A 27,443-nucleotide genomic window follows, 5' to 3' on the forward strand; every position below is an offset into this window, starting at 1 on the left:
TTCAGCAGATACCAGCTGGGTGCCAAATGCGCTTGAACTCTCTGCATGCATGCATGATGCATGCACAGTCTTTTGCACTGGTTATGCATTTTTCAGAGCAATGCATCTACATTGCATGCATGTGCACCAGCTTCTCTCCTACTCACTACTAACCTTAAATGGACTTCGACACAGCTCTGTTTAAGCACTGACATTTAGGTTGGTCTTGTACGAAAAATAACTTTCATCTAGGGCTGTGCAATATGACCAAAATCTCATATCCCAATATAAGAATTCTATCGTCCGATAACAATATAAATCACAAAAATGTAAGATTTTCTGTAAATTCTGTGAATCTCGGGCAGCTCGTCTTGCGGAAAGTGTTTCCAGCTGCGCGTCATTTAGCTGGAGTCTAGTGTTTTAACCTATGCATGAACCATACATTTTTAGACATAAGTTGTAAAGGCCGCCGTTTTCTTTGTATTTATTACACGGCGTGCTGCGGGGAAAAGCCTGTTCTAACGTTTGAGTCTAAGGTTTATTTTTTAGCACCTGGCGGCTCTTTTTTAATTCTCATCCGTAGATAATCTGCTCTTTCACGTGATTCAGTTTATTTTGAAAAGTCTCAACAGGATCTTGAGCTTTATTGTGAAAGGTTTACGTGGAACATAAACAAGCGGACACGCGATGCTGTTACCGTCGTTGTTGCTAACCACAACGCATAAAAACAGGCTCTTGTCCGTCCGTAGTGTGGTTATATAAAATATAAGAGAAAGAGAGAACTTTAAGAAATTAATATAGCCACTACAGTGACCATCAAAACGATGAAAAAATATTGCTGTAAACAGTTTATTTTGCGACACCACGAAACAAACGATAGCGTAAAATGAAACGATAGACGTTTTTATATCGTCATCCGATATATCGAACAGCCCTACTTTCAGCAGTTATTTTGTGACAAAGCAGCCTTATGTCTTAGGCACTGACAGATTAGATGCCGTTGTTAGCATTGCTGTCAGATGATGTCAACTCATCTGCCTGTTGAAGTTAACATTGCATGCAGCGGGCAGGTTAGACACAGTAGACATCCGGAAGTGCAGTCATCCGGTTGTTCAGTCTGACGTCACTAGCCGTGTCTGGGTCTAAACTCCGCTGCAGGTCCATATATCAAACGATCACTATGGCATTACTGAGAGTTGAAAAACTGTCTAAAGTATTTCATCTTTAATAAAATGATCAGCCTTCTCCTCTACCAGGTGTAACAATTGAGTTTAACATCCAGGCATCCATGAAAACGGAATTTATGACATTTAACAGAGTTAGAAGTTAGCAGGGAGTTAGCTCGCTAGCTTCTATCTAAATACAATATAGCATGTCCTGACTGCGGGGTTTTGGAAACAAATTAAAACGTACAGCTCTGCTATCACTTCCAGCATAAATGAAGACAGAAAACTAAACAGCAGTGACGTTTGTAGGGTTACTGAAGTTGGGCTAGCTGGTATATAATGATGTGCTACGTGACCGCTAGCGACACAGCTATGTTAGCTATGTTTTTCCACTCGATAAAAGTTAACGTGAGTGTTCTCGGTGGTCAGGAACAAATGTAATCGCATGGCAGGATGCTGTAAAAGGACCAAACTTCAGCCAGGAGAACAACTGAGATAATCCATCCACAATACGAGGTTAGTCATTCATATACTGCTGCATGGGCTGGGCTGTAGTTACATCGTAAGGTTTTAAAAACTGAGCTTAAATAAATGATTAGCGGTAATAAAAGCCGAGGGAGGTCAACAGTGGTCGCTGACTGTTTTAGGAGCTTTTTGAGATCAAATAGAAGAAAATACATAACATTAAACATGTTAACAACACAAAAGCCATATTAAACGCAGACTACTTTAGACCCGGAAGTAGGATTCGTCGCGTCATCACTGAACAACCGGATAGATCTTAACCTTCTATGAAAGGATTTCCTGTGAGGGATAGTGGTAAGAGAGAAGGAGAAACCTAGATAAATTAAAATAAATTTTATTAACACTTTTCCCACTTTAACAGAATCAGTTTAAGTTTGCAAGTGAGAGGTTATCCCACTGCAAGTTTCATCAATCATGACTAAGAAATTTTGTATGCATCCACTAAGACAATTCAGAGATATGAGAGTAAGAGACAGGCATACAGTGAAGCGCCTCTCCATCTGCAATGCTTTCAATTCAGCAGCAATCCAATGCTGCACTGCTCGTGTGGTAATTACATCTTGCCTTGGGGCTAATATGAGGCAGAGGGTTAACGTGTTGTGAAGGCAGAGGGAAAATTTCTGCTGCGATTACACACCCACTCTTTGCTCTGAAACATGATTCTCTTCATCTGCTCTGATCAGATACAATGTGCTTATTGATACAATAATATTCAACCAGTTGGAGGGAGAAAAAGTCTCAACTCTCCTTTCTTATCAGCTCTCAGTTAGCTGTGGTGACTGATTTCCTCCAGGATACAAGCCATCATCTGAATCACAGGTGGTTTCACACTTACCTCCCAATCAAGAGAAAATGAAGAGATCACAACAACACAAGATAATTATGTCCTGCCATTTCATTTTGCATGAGCTATATACAGTTCAATCACAGTGCAACTTATATGTATGCAAATACATATAAGCACACTTTGAACAGCAAATAGTTCAAAGTGTTCATTATCTGAATACTCCCACTGCAGGATGAACTTTTCTTGATTCCTCTAACATTTATCATTGAAACTGAGTAAGTCCTTCCTTATCTTTGCATACTTTTATGACATTTTTGCTACTGCACTAAATGGGAAAACTTAATTTACCACAGTTATTGTTCCTAAGTTGTTAAAACATAACTTACATAGGTCATTTTAATAAAAAAAAAACATGTTCCTCATAGACATAATGACATACTAAATCTAATAAGCCCGGCAGGAGAAGATTGTGTTTCCACATTACAGAAGAACTGCCCATAAAAATCCTTGCCCATAAAATGCCCACCACCGGTATTTCAGACCTGAGGGCTACAATATAGTCGAGGGCATAGTCTGTCAGTATCAGCGCCTATATCTCTAAGCTGCAATATTATAGTCATGAAAGCAGATCATCAGATGTACAGTGAAAAGGTGATTATAGAGGCTTATAATCAAACAAACAACAACCTTTATTTATCACATAGACAATTAAACAGGGTACAACATGTAGTGAAATTCTTGCGTCCGAGCTGCGGACAGGCTGCAGACATAGCCGCGCCATTCCAGGGCTTTGTTTTAAGCATGGGAGGTCTAGCCAGGACCGTTACTGGCTAGACCAGTAAGGGTGGTAAATGTGTGATGGTCACACATTTAACCCCTTTTCAGTGTAAAAGCAAAGCTGTATATTTCAGATTCATTTGATTTTCAGTTTGTCAGAGAGTGGCCAATTATCCATAGATCCATTGGGGCTTAAACAGATTATGAATTTGTTAGGAAATGTCATTAACATACGTTTCATTCCTATAGAACCTGTTTTACGTGTATATATACCTGTAAACACAACTGTGGAAAACTTGTCATATCACAAAATAAAGCTCTGCAGAGAAAAGCCAATTCATAATTTATTTATAATGTTTTCAGAGCTGATTTAACAAATGTGTTACCTTTATCCGCTTAAGGTTCCCCTGAGAAATGTTTTATTAAAAAGACAACCTGCAAAGGAAAATCTAAGTAGCATGTTTGGACACTGCTGACTTGAAGAATTACCTTCACAGCACTCTATGTTTGTCTGTTTAACAGTTACTGAGAGAAAAAAAACATATCTATATCTATATATATCTTATATCTCTTACCTGGTGTGTCCCCTGGTGGGTCTAGCTTTGGTGGTTTGACAGACTCCGTGTTGCTCATAGAGGACTTGGTGGTGCTCTTGGACTCTGTTGTGGTCACCACAGTGAACGTCCTTTGGGAGAGCCTGGTTGTAGTGCTAGTGGTTGTGGCCACTGTAGTAGTTGCAGCCCTGGTGGACGTTAAGTTTGGCTCCATTTTGCCATCATCTATGCTATCAGTCCCCGTGGGTCCCCAGTCAATAAATCCAGCCACTGTTGTAGTCCGGCCCTCCTGAGACTTGTCATAGCTGTCCCATTTGAGCTGCCTCCTGGTTCTAATTAACAACCTCCCGCTTGATAAAGCAACTGGAGCTTTTGCTAATACAGCCAAAGGATCGCCCGTCTCTTTTTGAGAGTATCTCAGCCGGCAATTCTTGCACGCTGCTTGTCCTTTGTGTGCTGGCTTCCAATGCTTTTGACCTTTAACTTTTGGCACTATTCCTGCCCTGCTGTCTTGGGGCGGAGGAACAGGGCTGAGGAGCCGGTGGGCTAACGGGCTCACTGTTCTCCAGTGAAGCATGTTAGGCTTATCCCAGAGGGGCTGCAAGCGAGGCCGTGAGCGAGGCACCGGTTTAGGCGTGAGTTTGATCCCCAGACCTTGACTGAGAGGGCTGCACACAGAAAAGTCCAAGGTAAGGTGAGTCATGGCTAGCAGGATCCACACCCGATGCCCCACACAGCTGCCTGGCTTCAAAGCAGACGGACTGCAAAGAGAGAGTAAATGAGAGGCAGCGTTTTAGATTTAGCACTAAATGTTAAAAAAATACAAATCAAATTTTCTCCGTCTCCCATCCTACCAAGTTTTAGCTCTTTTGTCAAGATGCACAGCAGTAATTATCCCCTATTTACACACTTAGCAAAGCTTAACTCCAAGTTCTGGAAAACACACCCAATTACACTATGATAATAATTAGCCTCGCAAAGTGATTCTTCAATAACAACATAAAGGTCAGACGCAGGGTAAACGTTGCAGAACATGGGAAAGATTCTGGAGTTGCTCTTTTCACTCTCAACTGTAACAAGCAGGGAGGGCGAAGCTGCAGATTCACATCAACCCAGTGATGATAACGACAACACACAAGGTCAGTCCTCGTTTAACTGATCATCATCATCATTTTCAGCATTATCTCCTCCAAAACACAAAGTCATCTGATTCCCAAAAGGGAAATCTGGTCGTGCAGAGAAACATCTAAGAAGGTTTAGTGTAACAATAATGGGAATGCACAAGTGAGCTTCACATATAACAGGTCTGCTTCGGTGTGTACATGCTGTTATTTTCAGTCGTAGATTCCTTCGCTCCTCTCTGCTGCTTTGGGCACTGTGAACTCCCGCTGGGTCCTGCCTTAATATGCACCACTGTGCACTTTGACTCGCAGGTGTCTCCGTAGTTTGCGGCTGGATTATAAAATCGAATCACTGAAGTTTGACGTTGTATTTTAGCTTTGTTGAGGTTGAGTACTGCTTACAATATGATATCTAGTGATATTAACTTTTACTTACCTTGCCCTCTTATACAGAACAGTGAATTACTATGTCTGTCTTTTTACATGCTTTATTGTCTTTTCAAGACTTAAATGTTATTGCATTTTAGTTATATAATTTACCTTATTTTACTTGCTTTCTGTAAAATGTCCGTGAGAATATGTTAATGTTTTCACTGACTGTTGATGCCGATAACGCATGTGGAAAAAAATTACGTGAGGAATCAAGTTATGCTAGCTTTGTGGAGAAGTTAGCAGGTTACTTCCTAGTGCAGCCGCTCAATGCCCGGTGAACTCAAAAACCTACTTCTAGTCAGAGAGGAGAGGAGCTGGAGCAGACAGTTTAATACAAGGCAGCTTTTCTTTATCATTTGTTGTCAGAATGAACAGTGATCGCCTATAAGGCGAGGTGTCATGGCAGTCTTTTCATGACAACAAAAAATGAAGAGCCTTATTGTTTCACATTTGTGAACACTGCGGAAAAAGCCACGGTGACAAACTTGGGTGAAGTTAAATGAAGAAGTTATGAACAAGGGCGCAAATTAAAAGTGTGGATCACGGTGCAATATTTTCAGATGAGGCATGATGACTACGTTGCAGAAAGCTTCACTTATATCACATGTGCGTACATTTTTTTCATATTTTATGATGTCCAAAAATAGATTTTGTCCCTAAGTAAACTTCACCTCTAGACAACATTAACTGCATGGCAAGGTGACAGACAAGCTGGCTGTTCGGGCTTGAGCCCCATAGCAGACTGATTCTAGAGACAACCTTCAGGAGCCCCTGGGACAAAGCTACACATTGAATCCTAAGGGAGGAACCTCATTATGGGCAGCTTTCATCTCTGCTGTCCTTGGCCAATTTAAACCCATACGGAGGACTTTTGTGGAGAAGTAATGATGGGTGGGAAAGTTTGAACGGGTCTGTCAACAGTCAGAAGCAGCATTAGACATCTTTTGATCATATAATCATAAAGTCTCTATCATGTTTCTATTACAGTTGTCCAAATAATCAACACTCAGCTACTAATCGATACAAAAACTACTACCGGATTAGATACTCATTTGCAACAGTCTCAATACAGACAGTACCATCTTTGCCTCCTCCAGTTGACACACAACTTTACCTTAAGCCATTTAACTATTATGCGACAGCCACATTAGCCATGGGTTATTATTCAATTCAGTTCAATGTAATTCAATTTTATTTATCTAGCGCCAAATCACAACAACAGTAAGGTAATAATACATACAGAGAAAACCCCAACAATCATATGACCCCCTATGAGCAAGCACTTTGGTGACAGTGGGAAGGAAAAACTCCCTTTTAACTGGGAGAAACCTCCAGCAGAAGCAGGCTCAGGGAGGGGCGGCCATCTGCTGCGACAGGTTGGGGTGAGAGAAGATGTGTTTATAGGATAAAAGACATGCTGTGGAAGATGTGAGAGATCAATAACAAGTATGATTCAATGCAGAGAGGTCTATTAACACATGTTGAGTGAGAAAGGTGACTGAAAATGAAATACTCAGTGCATCACAGGAATCCCCCTGCAGCCTACACTTATTGCAGCATAACTAAAGGAGGATTTAGGGTCACCTGATCCAGCCCCAACTATATGCTTTAGCAAAAAGGAAAGTTTTAACCCTAATCTTAACAGTAGAGATAGTGTCTATCTCCTGAATCCAAAACCATTATCAAAACAGTGTCTAGCTAAATCCAATAATAACAAAGTGACATTAATGTGGGAGCTAGGCAGTGCTTGTTGAATAGTATAACACAGTTATTTATACTTTAAGTGTTAAGGTTCCCTTTAAGTCCCAGATCAAAGCAGAGAAAAGTCTACTAACAGCGTGACAGAAACAGTGGCAGCCTACCTCACCAACTGCATTTGATAAGCAATGAAAATAGGGTGCTAAGTCACCAGCAGAAAAAAAGAATGAACTGGGATGTAGATAAATACATTTGCACATAACAATATTGTTTTAATCTATTTCTGCCTAACTCTTAATTTTCTACCCACTGATGGAAAATGGTATTGAGTATTTGTCGAGTGTAAAGTTCTAGTATCATGATGACCCTACTAACTATACTAAGGTGACATTTGATGAGACAAACTAAACTTTTTAAGGTTGTATCTACAATTGCTTTGATCATAAACAATGCTTCTTACAAGCACATGTACACAAATAGGACAAAATAAGTACAGCGTGCCAAGAGCCTTGCTAAATCATTTCTACTCACTAAGAATACCAATTTTTAAAAACAAATTAAATGTATATTTCACAGGCGACGGTACATATGTCAGTCCCCATACATTTAATCTCCGCCTGACCCTCTGCATAGATTGTTGCCTCGAATGTAAAAAACAAGAAGAGAAAATGTGGGTTTTGGATTTGAGCTATAAACAAGGCTCAAAGTAGGGCTGCTCAATTAATCGAATTTTAATCACGATTACGATCTGGGCTTTCAACGATCATTAAAAATGACTGAGCCGATTATTAGCCCCTCCCTCATTTATCCGCGACACCTTAAAGGCCGGTCCGTGAAAATATTGTCGGGCATAAACCGGTCCGTGGTGCAAAAAAGGTTGGAGACGCTGATTAAGAGGACCCGAGGGAAGCTCGGAAAGCTAAGCAGAAGTTATTTGGAGAGTGACTGCTGTTGGTTGAAAAGAGAGTTAAAAAAAAAAACTTCAGTGGTGTTGCACACTATTTTATATTATTTTTTTAAAGTCATTGTTAACCCTTTAAAGCCGGTCAGAGCAGCACGCTCCGTTTTGTGTAACTATTTTTTAAATCCCTGTAGAACCTGAACCGTGTAAGCTAGCGCAATAATTTGTTTTGCATATGAAACCAGAGGAGTTGTACTTACATCTTATGCCATCAGCTTGTCCTCGGTCACGGTTTCCTTTCACATAAAGCTTTGCAAAAATTGCATAAAAAGGCTTGCAGGAACAAAAACATAATATTCCAGAAACACGCTTTGCCGATCCGATCAGCTGTTCGTAACACTTCCCACAGTGAAACAGATGTCAGCACGAACTATCACATGTCCGCCATTTCCTGGCCGAAACCGGAAGTGATGTCATTTTCGCGGAAATTGTAGTTTTTTACTTGTAGGCCTTAAACCTATACTGGTCATGTTTGACTTTTCTGTGTCGTTTCTGGGATGCTTGGAACTCGAATTGCACTGCTGGAAATAGTTTATTTTGATGCACCTGCTGTTTTCTTTGCAAATTTGCATCATAGGATTGTTTTTTCGTTTTTCCTGCAGTATATAAAAATTGCTGTATCTCCAAAATAAAACTATGAAGACACTCAAAATAAATTTCCTGTTGTTGTAAACTATTTTTTGCAACTTTTTTGTATTTAAAGCTTTGAGGGATAAACCTCTTAAATTTCTCCAAGTAGAAATATATGTAAAAAATACAAAAAACGATTTTCAATTTTTTTGTAGTTTATTGCACTTTTTTTGCAATTAATGTAGTTACTATGGACTTAATGCATACATATTATTAAAATATGGGCTATAACAGTTGTATAGCAACTTGAAATGCTCCCACAAATGGCACTACAACATGTAAAAAAATAATATAAGCTCTGGCGGACTTGGTTCTATAGTAGGTCTTAAAGGGTTAAATAAATATCGTCAAATAATCGAGATCTCAATTTCAGTGAAAATAATCGTGATTATCATTTTTGCCATAATCGAGCAGCCCTAGTTCAAAGCGCTTCAGTGGCATAAAAACATATTAAAAGATAAAACCGTTGCTGCCTGGCAGTAATATTATAACACTGCTTGTCACTTGAGGTGAGCTTCACACTTTTTGAACTTGTTCAATTATAATTCAAAGGTAATCCAGCATGCTAACTAGAGACCTTTACAATTATTATGTAGACAGGCTGCCCATGAAGAATGACAACAGGCTTTTATTATCACCAGCGTTCCATTTTTAAGGTGTGAGAGACCAGCCGACCACTAACTGATAAATAATTTAGAATGACATCTTAATTGAGCTGTAAATGGTGACTGATGTGGTCAGGAAAGAGCTGTGACAAGGTCATTTGATTTTTGACAGTTAAAAATATGGATAATAATTTGTCTTGTGAGTGTTTTGGCCTTGGCCTCAGACTGAGACCTTGGCACCTGCTCAACCTGCACACTTCAGGTGAGTAAATTTTAACACTCCAATCCAAATTATGGCAATACATGATAAGGAAAATGGCTGTTAGGAATATTATTATTTTACAGCATGGAAAAATGCGGTGTAAACATTTTTTGACCATGTTTGTTTGCTGTACCTCAAACATGATCAGAACAATGTAAGCAAAAATAACCCTGAGGAGAGATGCCTACAAAAGGCAGCAGAGAGGACTTTTATGATCTCACTCACGCAAGTCTCTGATATGATTGAGTAAGATGGAAGTGTTGTTCTTTTTTGCCAGCGGTACATAAGTGAATAACAACCACAGACAACAAATACTGAGCTCATGCTGGGTATTGAACTTCATTCATTAGGGAGTGGTAGGTAACTTTTGTATGTTATTCATTGTCAACTGAACATTGAGAGCACAGATGCAAACATTATTCCTAAAATAAAAGGAACTTCTTTCTGTGCCTGCACCATCTTTAGTATCACAGCTGTGGCTCAGGCGCTAGAGCGGGTCATCTGCTAATCATTAGGCTGGCAGTTCGATCCTTAGCTCCTCCAGCCTGCATGTTTAAGTATTCTTGGATAAGATACTAAACCCCGAGTTGTCCAGTAGGTTCGCTTAATCATTCTTAATTACTTTGAAAAAAGAGGAGAGCATTATGTATTACCAAAATGCTTTGAACCATAAGGAGGAGCACCTATAAGAAGTCAACTATAGGCTGATGCACAGAGACCTGCCATCTTCAGAAGTTTTCTGATGACTCTGCGGTGGTTGGATGCATCAGCAGGGATGATGAGACAGAGTACCGGGCTGTGGTCGACTCCTTTGTCACGTGGTGTGAGCAGAATCATCTGCAGCTCAACGTGGCAAAGACCAAGGAACTGATCGTGGACTTCAGGAAGACCAGGAAACACTTGACCCCTGTTTCAATCCAGGGGGTCAGTGTTGACATTGTGGAGGACTATAAATACCTTGGAGTACACATTGACAATAAACTGGACTGGGCTAAAAACACCACAGCACTTTACAGGAAGGGCCAGAGTCGTCTCTATTTTTTGAGGCGACTGAGGTCCTTCAACATCTGCCAGAAAATGCTGAGGATTTTCTATGAGTCTGTGGTGGCCAGTGCGATCCTCTATGCTGTTGCATGCTGGGGGAGCAGGCTGAGGGTCGCAGATGCCAACAGACTTAATAAACTGATCCGTAAGGCCAGCAATGTTGTGGGGATGGAGCTGGACTCCCTCAAGGTGGTGTCCAAGATAAAGACAATGTTGGATAACACCTCCCACCCACTCCATGACATGTTGGTCAGTCACAGGAGCTCGTTCAGTGAGAGACTGAGATTACCGAAAAGCACCACTGAACGACACAGGAAATCATTCCTGCCTGTGGCCATCTCCCTGTACAACGCATCCACTTAACACACTGTTTGCTGCTACAACTACACGTTTCTTTTCCAAATATTTATTTATAAGTGACTTATGTATGTATGTATGTATATATATGTATATATTGTACTATTCTTAGTTAGCGTATTGTCTGTCTTGTCTTAATGTTGGTTTAAAATGGAGCACTGTAACAAAAAATAATTTCCCCCAGGGATCAATAAAGTATTCTGATTCTGATTCTGATTCTGATTAACTTCATTGTGGACTTCAAGGTTTATGTTTTATTAGCCTATTTTGACTAAACTGTCTGATCAATATTAAGAAGCAAAACCATAACTTTTTAAAAAAGTCACGGCCAGTGTTTTATATAAAGTAGCTATAATGAGAGATCTTTAAAAAATACTGTTATTACTGCTCTAAAATTTATCTAAAATTAAGCAGTGTTCATAAACTTGATTCACTAACATGCTGATGTATTTTCACTTGCCTTTCATTCACATACCTTCTACACCGTGAAGCAATGTTGGTGTTGAATTAGACAGAAAAGGAAAAAAAAGTTACAGCAAGAACAACACATGCTACAGATAAATTTCCTTCAACCGATGTTTTCTAAGAACAGCACTTGCATAATTTCAGAATTGCTAATACTCTTTGACATCCTGCATAATGAAAATATAATCTACAAGTATACCGCACAGATGGCGGAATAATTGCAGTTTTCACAGCATGAACATACCAGATTGCTTTCTGGTTGGATTGTGTGTCTGGTGTCCTATTTTATGAGCACATGCTCTATCATACTGTCAATGCTAACTTCAGAATATAGGTAAGCCTTGCCGATATGGCAGGAAATCCCTTTAGTAGAGCTTGTGACATCTAATGACTCACTAATGAGTTTCTCGGGCACCTTCTTACATGCAGTCTTTCCACAAGAAGGAGTATCTCATGCACATGTTTACTGGAGACTTGGTGAAGTTAACCGAAAGCCAATTTAAATGCATTATTCAGGCATCATTCAGTGACCCTACGGGATACTTTTTAGTCCTGAATCTCAGTATGCCAGCCCCATTTTTGAACCCAGACATACAGGGAATGAAATTGCTTTGTGAAGTTACGGACCAATCCGTTAATTAGCATGTCTGCTGGCCTGGAGGACTCAGGTTTGAAGGTCAGCGAAAGACTTGCTGGAATGATGATTTTAACCAAGACTTGACAGACAGCAGATGAAAGAGGTACCTTGGGATTCTGTTCGCAGATATATCAGGCAAAACAAAATTGCTGTGCATAGCACGTAGACACATTCCAGGAGTTTCTACCATTATATTACACATAAAGCACAATATGTTTTGTAAACAACATATTTGCTGCTATCCTTCACTGCTTCTTGTACCTTATCAATCCAGCAACTGTGGTTCTTGCTATATGTGTGGACTCTAATTACACTAAAATGCAAGAAATGGAAGGAACGTGTGTGTGTGTGTGTGTGTGTGTGTGTGTGTGTGTGTGTGTGTGTGTGTGTGTGTGTGTGTGTGTGTGTGTGTGTGTGTGTTTTTCAAGCCTCTATCATCCTTAACCAAACTCAAGTGATGTAGGATTTCAACAGAAACTCTGTGATGTAACAGTGTATGTAAGATGTGATATTTTGGAGCAATATATTTAGATTACCAAATATGAAAAAGCGCTGGAGGAAGGTTCACCAAGCTTGACTTCTCACTCTGCTCGTTGCCAGTTTAAGCTGTACTATATTCAGTAAATCTACTTCCAACTTATTCTGCAGCTTTTTACAAATGCCACAGTCGGGGGGGTGGTGTGTGTGTGTGTGTGTGTGTGTGTGTGTGTGTGTGTGTGGGGGGGGGGGGTTATCTTTGACAGGCACACCAAATTAAACAGATGATCTATAAGCACAAAATCACAGTCAGCCACAAATATATTATTAGTAAACCATACATAAGCTTCCAATGTGCAAATGCCAAAAAGGTCATCCGAAATCTAACAACAAATGTCAAAGTGAAGACTTTGCCAGCAGAATTTCAGCACACAGCGTGACTGTCTCACTAACACTGGAACTAAAATGAATTTTTCGTTATTCTTTTCCGATTTTCTGTCACTTTCTTCTTCAAAAGCTAATGCAGTGCTGTTGCGCAAAACAGGAAAACATTACAGAGAGTAATCCATTGCGTACGGCACTTAATACCATTTACCTGTCCTTGAAACTGGAAACCTCGCTTAACCAACATAATACCATCAAAAGACCAAAATGAATGAAGAGTAGCCTTTGAAGTCTGTGAAAAAGATTCACGGCATAATCCTGAATCAAATGCTTAAGCAAAGGGTGTGAGCGGTTAATAAAAAAAGACCATTCATACGGGCCATTATGCCTCGCAGACACAGCGTCTGCATCCTATATGTCAGATTGTTGACATGAAAAGTGGACTACTGTGGTATGTGCTTGACCACTGGTTTTCCTGCCTATTGTTTTTTACTCTTTCATGGTCTGTGAACTCAGGCAGAGCAGCGTTTGCGGATTCTTGCTTTCAGCAGCACAGAGACTATGGCACTCTAAAGTAATTACATTTCCTTTCCTCTTATACAAGCATATGTTATGTGGGCTTAGCTGAAGCATAGAGATGCTTAAGCAGGTCTGTGTTAAACTGAATTTATGCAAATGTTAGATTTATCATGTTGTTTAAAACTCTGTTACACTCTCTGCACCAGTAGTCTGCATTACCAACACTGAAAATGCTTCAAAGATCATGAAATGGTGTAGTATATGTACCGTATATATGTATATACAGTGGCTTGCAAAAGTATTCGGCCCCCTTGAACTTTTCCACATTTTGTCACATTACAGCCACAAACATGAATCAATTTTATTGGAATTCCACGTGAAAGACCAACACAAAGTGGTGTACATGTGAGAAGTGGAACGAAAATCATACATGATTCCAAACATTTTTCACAAATAAATAACTGCAAAGTGGGGTGTGCGTAATTATTCAGCCCCCTGAGTCAATACTTTGTAGAACCACCTTTTGCTGCAATTGCAGCTGCCAGTCTTTTAGGGTATGTCTCTACCAGCTTTGCCCATCTAGAGACTGAAGTCCTTGCCCATTCTTCTTTGCAAAACAGCTCCAGCTCAGTCAGATTAGATGGACAGCATTTGTGAACAGCAGTTTTCAGATCTTGCCACAGATTCTCGATTGGATTTAGATCTGGACTTTAACTGGGCCATTTCAACACATGGATGTGTTTTGTTTTAAACCACTCCATTGTTGCCCTGGCTTTATGTTTAGGGTCGTTGTCCTGCTGGAAGGTGAACCTCTGCCCCAGTCTCAAGTCTTTTGCAGACTCCAAGAGGTTTTCTTCCAAGATTGCCCTGTATTTGGCTCCATCCATGTTCCCATCAACTCTGACCAGCTTCCCTGTCCCTGCTGAAGAGAAGCACCCCAGAACATGATGCTGCCACCACCATATTTGACAGTGGGGATGGTGTGTTCAGACTGATGTGCAGTGTTAGTTTTCTGCCACACAGCGTTTTGCATTTTGGCCAAAAAGTTCCACTTTGGTCTCATCTGACCAGAGCACCTTCTTCCACATGTTTGCTGTGTCCCCCACATGGCTTGTGGCAAACTGCAAACGGGACTTCTTATGGTTTTCTTTTAACAATGGCTTTCTTCTTGCCACTCTTCCATAAAGGCCAACTTTGTGCAGTGCACGACTAATAGTTGTCCTATGGACAGATTTCCCCACTTGAGCTGTAGATCTCTGCAGCTCGTCCAGAGTCACCATGGGCCTCTTGGCTGCATTTCTGATCAGCGCTCTCCTTGTTCGGCCTGTGAGTTTAGGTGGACGGCCTTGTCTGGGTAGGTTTACAGTTGTGCCAAACTCCTTCCATTTCTGAATGATTGCTTGAACAGTGCTCCGTGGGATGTTCAAGGCTTGGGAAATCTTTTTGTAGCCTAAACCTGCTTTAAATTTCTCAATAACTTTATCCCCGACCTGTCTGGTGTGTTCTTTGGACTTCATGGTGTTGTTGCTCCCAATATTCTCTTAGACAACCTCTGAGGCCGTCACAGAGCAGCTGTATTTGTACTGAAATTAGATTACACACAGGTGCACTCTATTTAGTCATTAGCACTCATCAGGCATGTCTATGGGCAACTGACTGCACTCAGACCAAAGGGAGCTGAATAATTACGCACACCCCACTTTGCAGTTATTTATTTGTAAAAAATGTTTGGAATCATGTATGATTTTCGTTCCACTTCTCACGTGTGCACCACTTTGTATCGGTCTTTCACGTGGAATTCCAATAAAATTGTTTCATGTTTGTGGCTGTAATGTGACAAAATGTGGAAAAGTTCAAGGGGGCCGAATACTTTTGCAAGCCACTGTATATATTAAAAACACTATAATTTTATTTTACTCACAGTCTGAATTCTCTGAGTGTCAGCTAGATTAATTCTTTTAGTTTATAAACATCTCAGTCTAAAGTCACACTTTCAAATTCCTTTAATGGTCAAACAAAATAAAACATTAATAAAATAAAATATTTTCAAACATCAGGTTAGTTGCATATTTTGTTTTTTCCGTCGACTCACTTGAATTGGCACAAGACAAACTTTTCCCACTAAGAGGCGAGACCCTAGACTATCATGACCTGGATGAATGAGAACCTACAAAGGCACTAATAACCAACTCAGCTGATAAAAACAGTATAAACTGGGTGGAAAGCAAATCTGAAAGCTTAATAATTGAACTGGTACATTATTAAAATTTTAATAGACGTGTGCACATAATGAGGTCAATAAATACATAAATGATGGGAGGAGCTTGCATTTTTAGAGGTTTTTTAATAACATTAAACTGTAAGTCAGTCTGTGCATCATCATTATCTTCTTCATATTTGCAGTATTATTTTGTCAAATTCTTTTAAGGATTTCAATGCAATGCCAGATTTGCTGTATTAAATATGTCAAACGACCACAATCTAAATAAATAATCTAATGACAGTCAGCATCGTGACGGTTTTTGGGCCGGTTACAACCACCATTTTATCCGAGTGAAGAGGAAACTCATCACATCCTTACGGCTTGCAACATGTCAAGCATCTTGAAAAAGGAGAGCAGTGCCCGGTGCCTGATGATTCCGCTCTTTCCCTAGAAAAGATCAAAGTAGTTGAGTGCTGTGTAGGCTATTATGCGCAGCAATTCTGCAAACCATTTGCCAGTGGGACACGGATAAGCAAAGAAACAAAGGGCAGGAAACAGCATCTGTGAATGAGGCCAACTTTAAAGGCTCTTCTGAAGCCTTTTTATAATGCTTCACAGAGCCTCGATGTTTTAGTAATCAGAAGAAGTCAAGCTTAACAGAGAGTGATAAAACAGTTAAGAATACATTAAAGTGATACTACACACAGACTATTTTAAAAAGTCCAAATTTAGAGGAAAATTTCTTCCCTATAGTGTACTTAAATTATCGTCATGAGAGTACAAGGGCCTAGTAAAGGATTATCTGACTCTTTGAACTCATCCTTTTCACCCTGTTAGACCCAGTAAAACAAAACTATTATCTCTGAAGCTAATCAGATATTGCCCCTAATTGTCTCTGCGCACTATCTCTGGCCCATTTCTTGGTTCATCATCACACTGTGATCACTTGTGCGAAGTAGGTCTTAATTAGAACTTGTTGGGAGTTTGCAGATCTGAGGCCTCAGCAGATGGGCTTCCCACCTGAGGGAGGTGAAAAAGGCATGCCTTCTTCAATCCCTTCAACCTGGATCCCCAGGCTGCCATCCATAGAAATTTGATCAGCATGGTCTTGACAGCCCTGCCACTGAGTACACCTAATTTTCTTGGCTGGCCATTGAAAGGTGCCTTATTGAAGGTGACTCCACCTCTACTGAAAATCTGGGTGGAATGGCAGACGCTATATGCCAGACAAGATTTAGACTGAACCAGTGGTTTCCTTTCCTTTTTTATAACCTCTCAGTGGGGCTTTGCATGCCCTAGGAAAAGTGCTCCAATTCAGCCTTTTGTGAACAATCTCAAGAGTACAAAAAGTAACTGGTGTTATACAGGGTAGCACAAGCAATTTATAGAGTATTTACACGTTGAACTATGGTATTCATGTGTCTCCCACACACTTCTAAAAACAGCACCTGTAAATACACACACACACACACACACACACACACACACATATATATATATACACTGGGGAAAAGGTTCACCAGCTACAGTTCAGAAAGTTTCACAATGCAGTGGGTGGTTTTCCCTGGTTGGACCAAGCAGGCGCAGCAAGCGGTTAAAATGAGACTATGAGCATAAACTGGAGGACAACATCTCAGCATCATACTTGTTTTTAACTAACTTGACTTTTCTTTTTTCATATTGTTCCCCGAGACAGAACCCTTTGGCTGGGCAGAGGGAGTCGGGGTAGTGGTGGAGGTTGTGTGTGCCTTTTTTTATTGGGTTCTTTAAAAAAACATAATAATAATGTTTGTAGAGAGCAGAAGCTGTAACAGAAAATCAATAAAGTATTCCTAATATAATAATACATGTACATACATACATACATACATACATACATACATACATACATACATACATCCTAATAATACATGTCTCAACTTTGTATATTTTTATATATTTTATTTATTGTTTACTCTATTTAATTTGTAAAATATGTGTACACACACACACACACACACACGTAGAAAAATATTTAGTATACACATCCAGAAATGCATATACTATTATATATTGTGCATATATTTATTAGTTTCAGATGTAGCCATTCTTGTATTTTGCACAACTCTGTTGCTTGTGAAGCTCGCACACAAGAATTTCACTCACATGTGCTGTACCAATGTACCTGCACATGTGATGTGACAATAAAAGTGATTTGATTTGATTTGATATCGCTGAATAAGGTATTCAGTAGCATCAGCTCAAGGATTTTAGGGAGATTTTATTGCACTTAAGGTTGTGGTCATCTTCAGTAATCTCAAATTAGCAGAGTCCTACATACAGCTACAGTGAAACATGTAAACACTGCACAGAAATTTGGTAATAACATACAATAAGATATATTTTGAATCTTGTTAAGTCAGCAGCCTCCTCTGCTGACTTTCCCGACCACTGTATCTTGGTCAAAGACTGATTTTTGTACTTTTATTGCGCTTTCTGGTCTCCTGGGCCTCATTTTGATTACTCCCACCTGCCATTATCGAGACAACTGAAAGTAGATACAGTTGCAGGTAGTTAAATCTCAATCTGTGTGCTCTTCTTGAACATTGTCCCTTAGATGCCTCAGCATGGTACAGAAGAACTACACACTGGCAGTTTGACCCTTGGGGACATATATAATAGTAAAGTATCTGATGAATACTGAAGTTGAGCTGTACATAAACAGCAAACTATAGGATACGCCACACCTTCAAGTTTTCAGTTTGTAACAGAATTTCGTATTTGATAGTATTTATCAAGATGATATCCATCCGTTTTCTTCCATGAACCTGAGTGGTGTGGCTGGAGACTATCCCAGTTGTCATAGGGTACATCCTGAACAGGTCACCGATCTACTGCAGCGCTATCATAAAGCCAATCACACACCTTCACATCATGCCAGCTAAGAATCACCAATTAATGTAACATGCATGTTTTGGGAGGAAGCCAGAGTACCTAGAGTGAAGCCAAGTAGAGAACATGGAAACTGCACACAGAAAGGCCCAAGCTGGCAAGCAAATTTGAACCCAGGACTGCTGTGAGGTGATGGTGCTACCCACCACAACAACATGCTGCGCCATGGGGAAACTGGCAACGTTTAATCATTTGTGTATCATCGTATCACGTCTCATTTTTGTTTCTATGGCTAAGTTTTTGATCGTAATTTGTATTCAGTTATGGATATCCACAAACATTTGCTTCTCAGTTGGAGTTTATATCTCTTATGTAAAGACATCATTTTGCCATAAATGTTTTCTTGTTAAGCCTTATTTTAAAAAAAATTCAATATTACCTCAAATGAATCTGTGGAATACGCAAAGTAATATAACAACTTCGTTTAACTAAGGAGCTTGTAAAGAAAAGGTATTTCAGTCCTACTGAGAGCTTTCCATTAAGAGGGTCATTGACCAACGATTGATCGTGTGCCTCAACACATGAGCCAAGGTGTGAAAAAGGGTGTGGGTCATTATCACCAGAGTTTTCAGGTGAAACTATTATGAGACCTTGCCTCAATATATCATGAGACCTACTGAGCTCAACTGACGTATGTGAGTGGGTGTTGTTAAGGCCCTGGAAAGGGATCTCAAAACTGGATTGTAGGTGACATCTGTCATAGGCCATTTCCAACTGTTAAATATTTTCTTTGGTGAAAAGGGTTTATCCATGATTTATGCTTTGTGTTAAACTGCTGTATTCTAACCACTTTCAGATACTTCAGCTTCTAGGCTAAAGCAAACAATAGAACTGAGCATAACAGCACAATGCAGATTAGTCAGCATGTCAAGTTTGTAGACTGTGTTTACACTGATCGCTTTTTCGGGTTTCGATGGAGGTCCCTAGGGGTTTCCTGTTTACATTAAATGTATCAACAAAAAGGAGGTATTTGTTGACACATTTATTATTCATGGTCATATACTCATTCTCCCAACACTGTTATAATAGCTACTGTAATGTTTGCAGAGTAACACCAGGTTATTATCAGTCAGTGAATTAATATTTTATGTCTGTGCAATTAACTTTTTCCCTTAGAAGCATTAATTCTGGTATTGAGTCCTTTAACATTATTTATAACCAAGTTGTCTGAAAAACATTACACGGTCATGGCTTTTTGCAAAAGCCTGCAGGGGATTTGTGGATGGTTCATACCTTAAAAGTCATACACTTTGGGGCAACTATTAAGTCGCTCCAGTGGCTATGTTGCTAGATTGAACAACTTTAAAGGATTATGGATTGAGAACACACCAAAGACAGTGGGATGCTTGTGAGCGCTCATACAGTCTGTTTCCAGTCATTCAACCTTCCCCAATTCGACCAGCCCCAAGCACAGCATGTCCACACGAGAGAGAAGATTCTTAAAATAGAGATGGGAGTATATGGAGTATGCATTTGAATTACCCTAAGAGAGTGACAGAGATGGAGAAAGAAAGGAGAGAACAGGGAAGGAGCTGTGTGGTAGTCTTACCCCTCTGGGGGTAAAAACTCTCTGATAACATCCAGGCCACAGAACAAGGACGACTTACTCTAAGGGCAATGCACATAGGTTTGCAGACTGGATGCACTGGCAAAGCTAGCTGCATTTGACTGCTGTATCAGATTACAACAGGGCCTTATTTACTTGCAAACTGAATATTGATAAATTCTAGATTTACATGAACATGTTATTGGCATATTGGCATTGCATTGTGGCTCAGTTAACCTAAAATCTTTATGTGGTAATTATAATTGGTTGTTATTATTGTTTTGGTCACTGCTGACCTCACAACACAATATCACTATCTTGGTAGTGAACTTAACTTGTCTATAGTCACCAAACATCAAACAATCCTTTGCCACAGAGATCACTGGCCAGGTAGGACTGATAGAAATGTATAACATAAAATGTATCATGCACTGTCACATTATGCTAACAGACCTCCAGTTTCAGTAGTAGTAATAAGAGGATTAATGTCATTTTAGCCTCACAATAAAAACCACAAGTGGATGAAGCCCTGGGGAGCTAAAGTGCTGCTTAATCTCCCCAAAGACTCAATTCTGACCTCTAGAACATGAAAAACAATGCCGACACACATTAAATAATTCCATCACTCTCACACTGGGAATTGACGTGCTTTCCTACAGAAAACACAAATTTACAATGAATGGAAATGACTGACCCCTCTAGGATTAGCGAGGTAAAACATGTCTTTTTTTTCAGCTGCAGCGCACTGAGAAACAAGGGCACAATAACATTCCCTATTTGCCCTTCCCAGTTCCATTAATTCCAGCATGTAGCTTTAAAAGAGTCTGACCCAGAATAATCACTGTGTTCAAGAGGAGGTCAGCAGAGATGTCCTGTGCAGCTGAAACCGCCTCAAGTTGGGAGGCTCAAAACAACTGGCTCTCTCTGTAAAACAAAGGCGCTACTGGAGAAGACACCACACATGATCAAAACAAACTTACAAATATTTTTACTGTTGTATTTCAGAATTTCTCACAGTTTTACTGAAGAATCAAACATAAAGTCCAATCATTAGGAGGATAATCCGACAACAATGAGGGGGGAGTCATCATGGAAAGCTTGCTAAGATAAGATGATAAAAAAAATCAAGCAAAGTTTTTTTAAACTTGAAACTGTGAAATTTTATCCACATGAATGCCAGGACCAAAGGTTTGGCAGCATCGCACTCTGGGGTATTTACTTTAATATTTATCAATATGATCAATGTTATACACTTCCCCTGTCAAGGTGAGATTTTTAAGGGAGATACAAGATAAGAAATTACAGCTGACAATGACATATTCTGACGTTGGGGTATGAAACATGAATGTCTGGCTGCTCTCACGGCACTCGTCCAAGAATAAATAATATTTCAAAGTTGGGAGGCTTACAGAGTTAATCTTACAATCAAAGTTTGCTGATTCAAAGTCAACAGGCTCCGTTGACACAAACTGCAATTTTACCGTGCAGAGCACTGGATTGGTGGACCACCACTGTGTGATCAGAAAATAAGAAAAATAAGCTAATCACTTGAGGCAGCAGTTGACCTGCAAATGCAGCGTTCTCCGAGGTAAAATTACTGTGTTGACAAAGTCCAGTGACTTTAGAAGGCGATTACACCGATTGTGAAATGGTCATCTGACGGCAAGGCAGAAAAATGTTTTACAGCCTGTTTTAAATATAGCCTAAGCCTAATCTAATATTGATTTCTGTAAGTGGGTGGCTAAAATACACGCCTACATCAATACCTTGCTTTATCTCCATATCTGTTTGAGGGCATGCCAACAGTAGGTAATATTCTGACTATGGATAAGTACCTTATACAATCCCACTTCAAGAAAGCAAAGGAAGTTTGGAGTGGAAACAGTTTAGTCAGCTAAGCTTTTATTTTTTCTAAACCCTACAATCAAATTTATAAAATGTTTCCTGTTAGCTGTAAGTTTCCTGAAAATTCCAAATGCTCCAGAAAGACAATTTGACAGGGTTAAAACACATCCTGTGATAATTTTTTTTGGCTCATTTTAGACAGATTAATAAAAGTGCATGAAAGATTTAACATGTTGCTTTGACTTATAACCAGACATACAGTTGGCTTTTTATGTAGAACTTGAATCAAATCCTGCTCTCCCCCAGCAGAAGACCCAGAGCAGACAGGCTCACATCAGCAGCAGGTGGAAGATAAAAGGAAAGGTTGAATGATTACAAAGCCAGTTTCATGTAAAATTATGAACCTTTTTAAATTTTGTTTTGATCCATGTGTGTAATAAAGAGGCTCTCAAACCTTCATATTCCCCACTGATAAAATTAAGCTTCTAATGTTTGAGGCTTTTTTGAATCATTGGTGGAACTGCACTTTTTTACTACTAGTCGTGAGTAAAAAATGAAGGCATAATATTGCCGTATTTTGCGTGGTGAGATTTTATTGATATAAGGACACCAAATATCGATATTTTATTCAATGCAATAAAATACAACAAACAAGAGGCCTCGTCTCATGCATCACGATCCTGAGATAACGTTCGCTGAGAAAACTTGCATTAAGTCAACTCAACGGAAAATCCATCCGACAGTGGACACGCTTAGCTTGATGAAGTTGGACCGACTGCTATCAGCCTCAGAGAGCTTGTTGACAATTTACAAATAATTGTTGTCTAATTTATAAATCCACAGATTGGCAACACATGGACATCAGTATGAATGAGTCTTTGTCAATGAGCAAAACTTACAGGAATCAATTCAACTGGCTGTCACATCGCTGTATTCTGGTTATATTCCTATAGAACAGGAAGGTTGTTGAGCACAAATGTGGTAGTTAAATGTGAATCTCTGTAGATTGCAACAGATATGTGACTTTTGATGGTTTATCACGGTTAACTGGTGTATTATTGGAAAAAGATTGCATGTAAGTTCCAATTATACCCCATTCAGTTGCAAACTGACTCCAACTTAAGGCAACATTTCTGACAGGTTTAAGTGATAGTGTTAGTAGCCTGTCAAACTGGAGTGAAATAACATCAGTTTATTAGTGGATAAAACAGACACTGACCAAGTTTAACTATGAGGACAAAATGTGCAGTTTAGAAAAGCTAATAAATCAAAATGAATGTTATTGCAATACTATATATAGAATATTGGAAAATGTTAAAATTGCTATAATGTGGTATCTTGCCAAGTATTGTGATAATTTTATACCATGGGGTGTCAAGTGATTCTCACTTTTAGTTGCTACCAACTTGACTCTTCACACATTTACAATATATTTGTGCTACCATGATTGTCCATACCTGGATTTTAAAGTAAAATATCTTAACAGACCTGGTATCATAAATAATAACAAATGTTCTGTTTTGGCTATTTTTTGGTAAATAACCATGTCAACTAGTGATTATTGACAAGTGACTACAAATACAGTAGATCATGATTAAAAACAGTTGTTTCCATGTATGTGTATAAGCAAGTCAAAAACAGAAACAGAAATTTGTATTTTAAATAGATATTATAGATACTAGCTTGATAAAGCTTGGACTAAAAGATGTTTAATACGAGGTCTTGGACGTTATGCAAGTTGACACCCATCTGCGCACAGACTGCACAAGTGTCTGTCGTTGCAGCTGTGTAGTGGTCATTGTTTGTAGCTACTTCTGATGAACATATCAACCCAGCATGTCCTAGGCATGTTCAATAGCAGACATAAATAAAAGCTGGCCAAGGAAGTGTCTAGATATGCTTGGGATCCAGAAAGCCCTGCTGTGTACTCTGGCAGTGTGGCAACAAGCAGTCTTCTGTTGAAATAGCTGAAAGGTGGACTGCTGCTGCAAGAATGCCACAAGTTCAGGTTAGAACACCTGATCTCAGTACCTCTGTCCAGTCAGATTTCCACCAAGTTCAGTAAGATCAGAGATGGTGCTTTTATAGCTAGTTTGAGGCATGCCAACAGCCAAGCCTTGGTCAATCTCAGTCAGTCATGGTATGACGGCACTGATGATGATAATATTGTGCATATATTAGTATCAGTACTAGTTTATATTCAGAGACTGCTGGTTAGAAAATGTGGCGGTGTAGAAATGAGTTCATCTGTGTTTGGTAAACAAATCAACAATTTTATAGGGCTGCTCAATTAATCGAATTTTAATCACAATTACGATCTGGGCTTTCAACGATCATTAAAAATGACTGAGCCGATTATTAGCCCCTCCCTCGTGCTTTACTCTCGCGCTGCTCCGTGTGGCAAATCGAGCGCACCTCTCTGCATTTCGAACACGTGTCACAACAATTAAGAGCAGCGGTCCCCAACCTTTTTTGCGCCACGGACCGGTTTATGCCCGACAATATTTTCATGGACCGGCCTTTAAGGTGTCGCGGATAAATACAACAAAATAAAACTAGTACCGGTACCGAAAAAAAGAAAATTTATTCATAGCACACGTGAAAAGACCCAGGAAAACAGAGTAAACAATAAAAACGCTAACAAAATAACACTAAAAACCGATTTAAAAACCCTGAAAACTATACATTTCACCCCTGAGCCTCAACTCTCGCGGCCCGGTACCAAACAACTTACGTACCGGTCCGAGGCCCGGGGGTTGGGGACCGCTGATTAAGAGGACCCGAGGGATGCTCGGAAAGCTAAGCAGAAGTTATTTGGAGAGGAGAGTGACTGCCGTTGGTTGAAAAGAGAGGTAAAAAAAAAACTTCAGTGGTGCGGAAACATTATGGGTTCGCGGAGTCAGACGTGGATCAAGTAGACATAGTGTGTAAACTTTGCTGCAGTGTCGTAGCTGCACCACAGAGCAACACTGCAAAGTTCACTAAACATAGATGTTTACATTTTTCATTTATTTTTTATATTGCAAACATTTGCACTGTTATCAGTATTGCACACTATTTTATATTATTTTTTGACAATCTTTAAAGTCATTATTCAATACATTGTTATTGTTAAATAAATATCGTCAAATAATCGAGATCTCAATTTCAGTGAAAATAATCGTGATTATCATTTTTGCCATAATCAAGCAGCCCTACAATTTTACAATGGACAAAACTACTCACAGAATATGTTTGGGTTTAAAATTATGATTAAAATGATGTACAGAGAAATCAACTGCAAACAAAGATTAAAAATGTATTTCATGCATGAAAACTTCTATTTTTCAAAACTTGCTTCTATTTTTTACATACTTTACTGTATGTATGCAACTCTTTCTGTGATAAACTGTGTTGTAGTGGTATCACGCTATCAATGATACAATAATATTTCCTAGCACACAGAACAAGGCCAAATTTGTCTGACAGCAAAGGCCATGTGTCAGCCTCCATTGATGTTTAGTAAAGAAGTCACTTCAACCAAACACAGCACTTTGCAAAACATTCAATTCAATTCAGTTCAATATAATTTTGTTTATACAAAATCACAATAACAGTCAATTAAGACACTTTATATTGTAAGGTGGAGACACTACAATGCAGGAACACCGAAGTGGAAAAAACAAACTTGGCTCACCATTACAAACAAACCATCAAGTACACGTGTGACCCGAGCTTTAACAAATGACTCGATTGGACGACGCCGGAACATCTGCCAGTTGTGTGAAAGGTAAAGGAAAATTACTGATGCGGTTACATGGTGGTAAAACAGGACTTTAAGCAGCTGGTTAAAAAGCTCAACATCCCAGACTCCCGAAGAGTTAAAAGGTAAAGTTTCTTTAGCTATTGTTAAACTAAAGTGATAAGCAGTTATGTTTTACTTTTACATAACATTTCCTTGGCTACTTTTGTGGCTTTCCTGTGTTGCTATATATACTCCTATGTCACTAGTAATGCAATATAAATCTGCTCCTGCTGACAACTGAGGGCACAAGATTCTCACTTTGAATCAGTTAGTGTGTCATAAACGAGCTCATTTGAAAAGAATGGTGGAAAATACACTTCAGTATTTTTTTTCTGTATCATCATAAATATCGTTATCACAAAATTCCTTGAAATATTGTAATATCATTTTGAGAAAATATTGCCCAACCTCTACTGTGTACTGTGAGCAAATAGACTCAAGATCTAGAATATATAAAAGCAGACGTTTTATGTGCATGAATAAATCTGATGCAGACTAAATGTATTCAGACAGGTTTAATTTCAAACTGCTGCTTCATCATCTGTGTGCGTGTGGGGTGGGAAGCAGATGATAGGGCTGCAGACCTTTGGGACATTTAGGTTATAGAACAAAAGTGAGGCTGTGTTTTTTGCACAGTGCTCACACGGTGCACAACTCTCAGGGGGACTGAGGGAATATGTGGGAGCTTCACCGCAACAAGGTCCAGAAACACACTTACTCAAATACACTCTGACCACTCTGCTGCCCTTAATACACCTGTCTCTCAGGCTTTCTTTTTCCTCTCACACTTTTTTTCTCCACACAATGGAGAAAACACACGATTCTGGGTGGAATCAAACTAGCTCTGCCTTTTAAAAAAAAGAAAAAACAAAAGAATGAAATCTGCTGTTCTTTATTTATGGTAGAAATAACACCACCTTTGTTCCCCCCAGCTATTTGCTTTCATCCTCCTATCCATTTACATGAAGAGCTGACCTATCGTACAGACTACTCAGTTAATGTGCTTTTGCTACTGATCACACAAAGACTGCTTTCTGGCAATAAGCCTGGTCACTGCTTTTAAATCTGCATCTGTTATTTTAATAAGCACATACTGGTGTGTTGTTCAGCCCACCATGTTAGTCCAGACTCAGTTTCCTTTATAACTGTTTGATGGACTAAGATAAAGGTTTGGATGAATCTGACTTACATCTCATTTAACCATTATTGTAGCTTGCTTATCTGTCAGTTAAATCTACCACATTCTATAAGCAAAATAAGCAGTCTCTATCAATTCAAAAGCTGCCAGCAAATTTGAGCAGAAATTTTGTAACATAAAGCAAATGCAAAGGTTCCAATAACAGTAATATTCTTCTACACTGGTTTGCATGAAATCTACTATTATGAGGGCATCATTAGTAAAAATGTGAAGCCATTAACAGCTAAAATATTTATGTCATATCACTGCAACTAGCGGTTACTCGTAGCCACAGTATTCTATGAGCCTACCCTGATCTCACCTCAGTACACTGATCACTTAAACCTGACAGGCAGATCAGAGCTAGAGTCGGGGTTACTTTAATACAGCTGATACTATAATATTGCAGGCTTCATCAGTCTGTGAAAGTCTGTGAAAGTGGGCTTTCTTTTATGTTAATGTTGCTCATGACAGATAAGATGGAGAGAGCTACAGTACATGCACGATTGGTCAGTACATGTGTGTTGCATTAAATGATTTTTTTTTTCTTACTAAAAAAATGGCAGAAGAATATGTT

General features: G+C 39.3%; 1 protein-coding gene across 1 annotated transcript in view; it reads right to left on the reverse strand.

The window, feature by feature from the left end:
* Positions 1-27,443, reverse strand: part of ajap1 (adherens junctions associated protein 1) — a 66,312-nt gene that overhangs the window by 18,988 nt on the left and 19,881 nt on the right. Inside the window, exon 3 of the mRNA XM_086277248.1 lies at positions 3,810-4,549. Within this exon, the coding sequence (XP_086133374.1) occupies positions 3,810-4,549 (740 nt within the window). The remainder of the gene's footprint in view (positions 1-3,809; positions 4,550-27,443) is intronic.

This window comes from Aulonocara sp. 'chitande type north' Nkhata Bay, linkage group LG20 (genome assembly GCF_057382095.1).
Source record: "Aulonocara sp. 'chitande type north' Nkhata Bay isolate Kocher_YH1m ecotype deep benthic linkage group LG20, A_spYH_male_GT1.1, whole genome shotgun sequence".
Classification (NCBI taxonomy): Eukaryota; Metazoa; Chordata; class Actinopteri; order Cichliformes; family Cichlidae; genus Aulonocara; species Aulonocara sp. 'chitande type north' Nkhata Bay.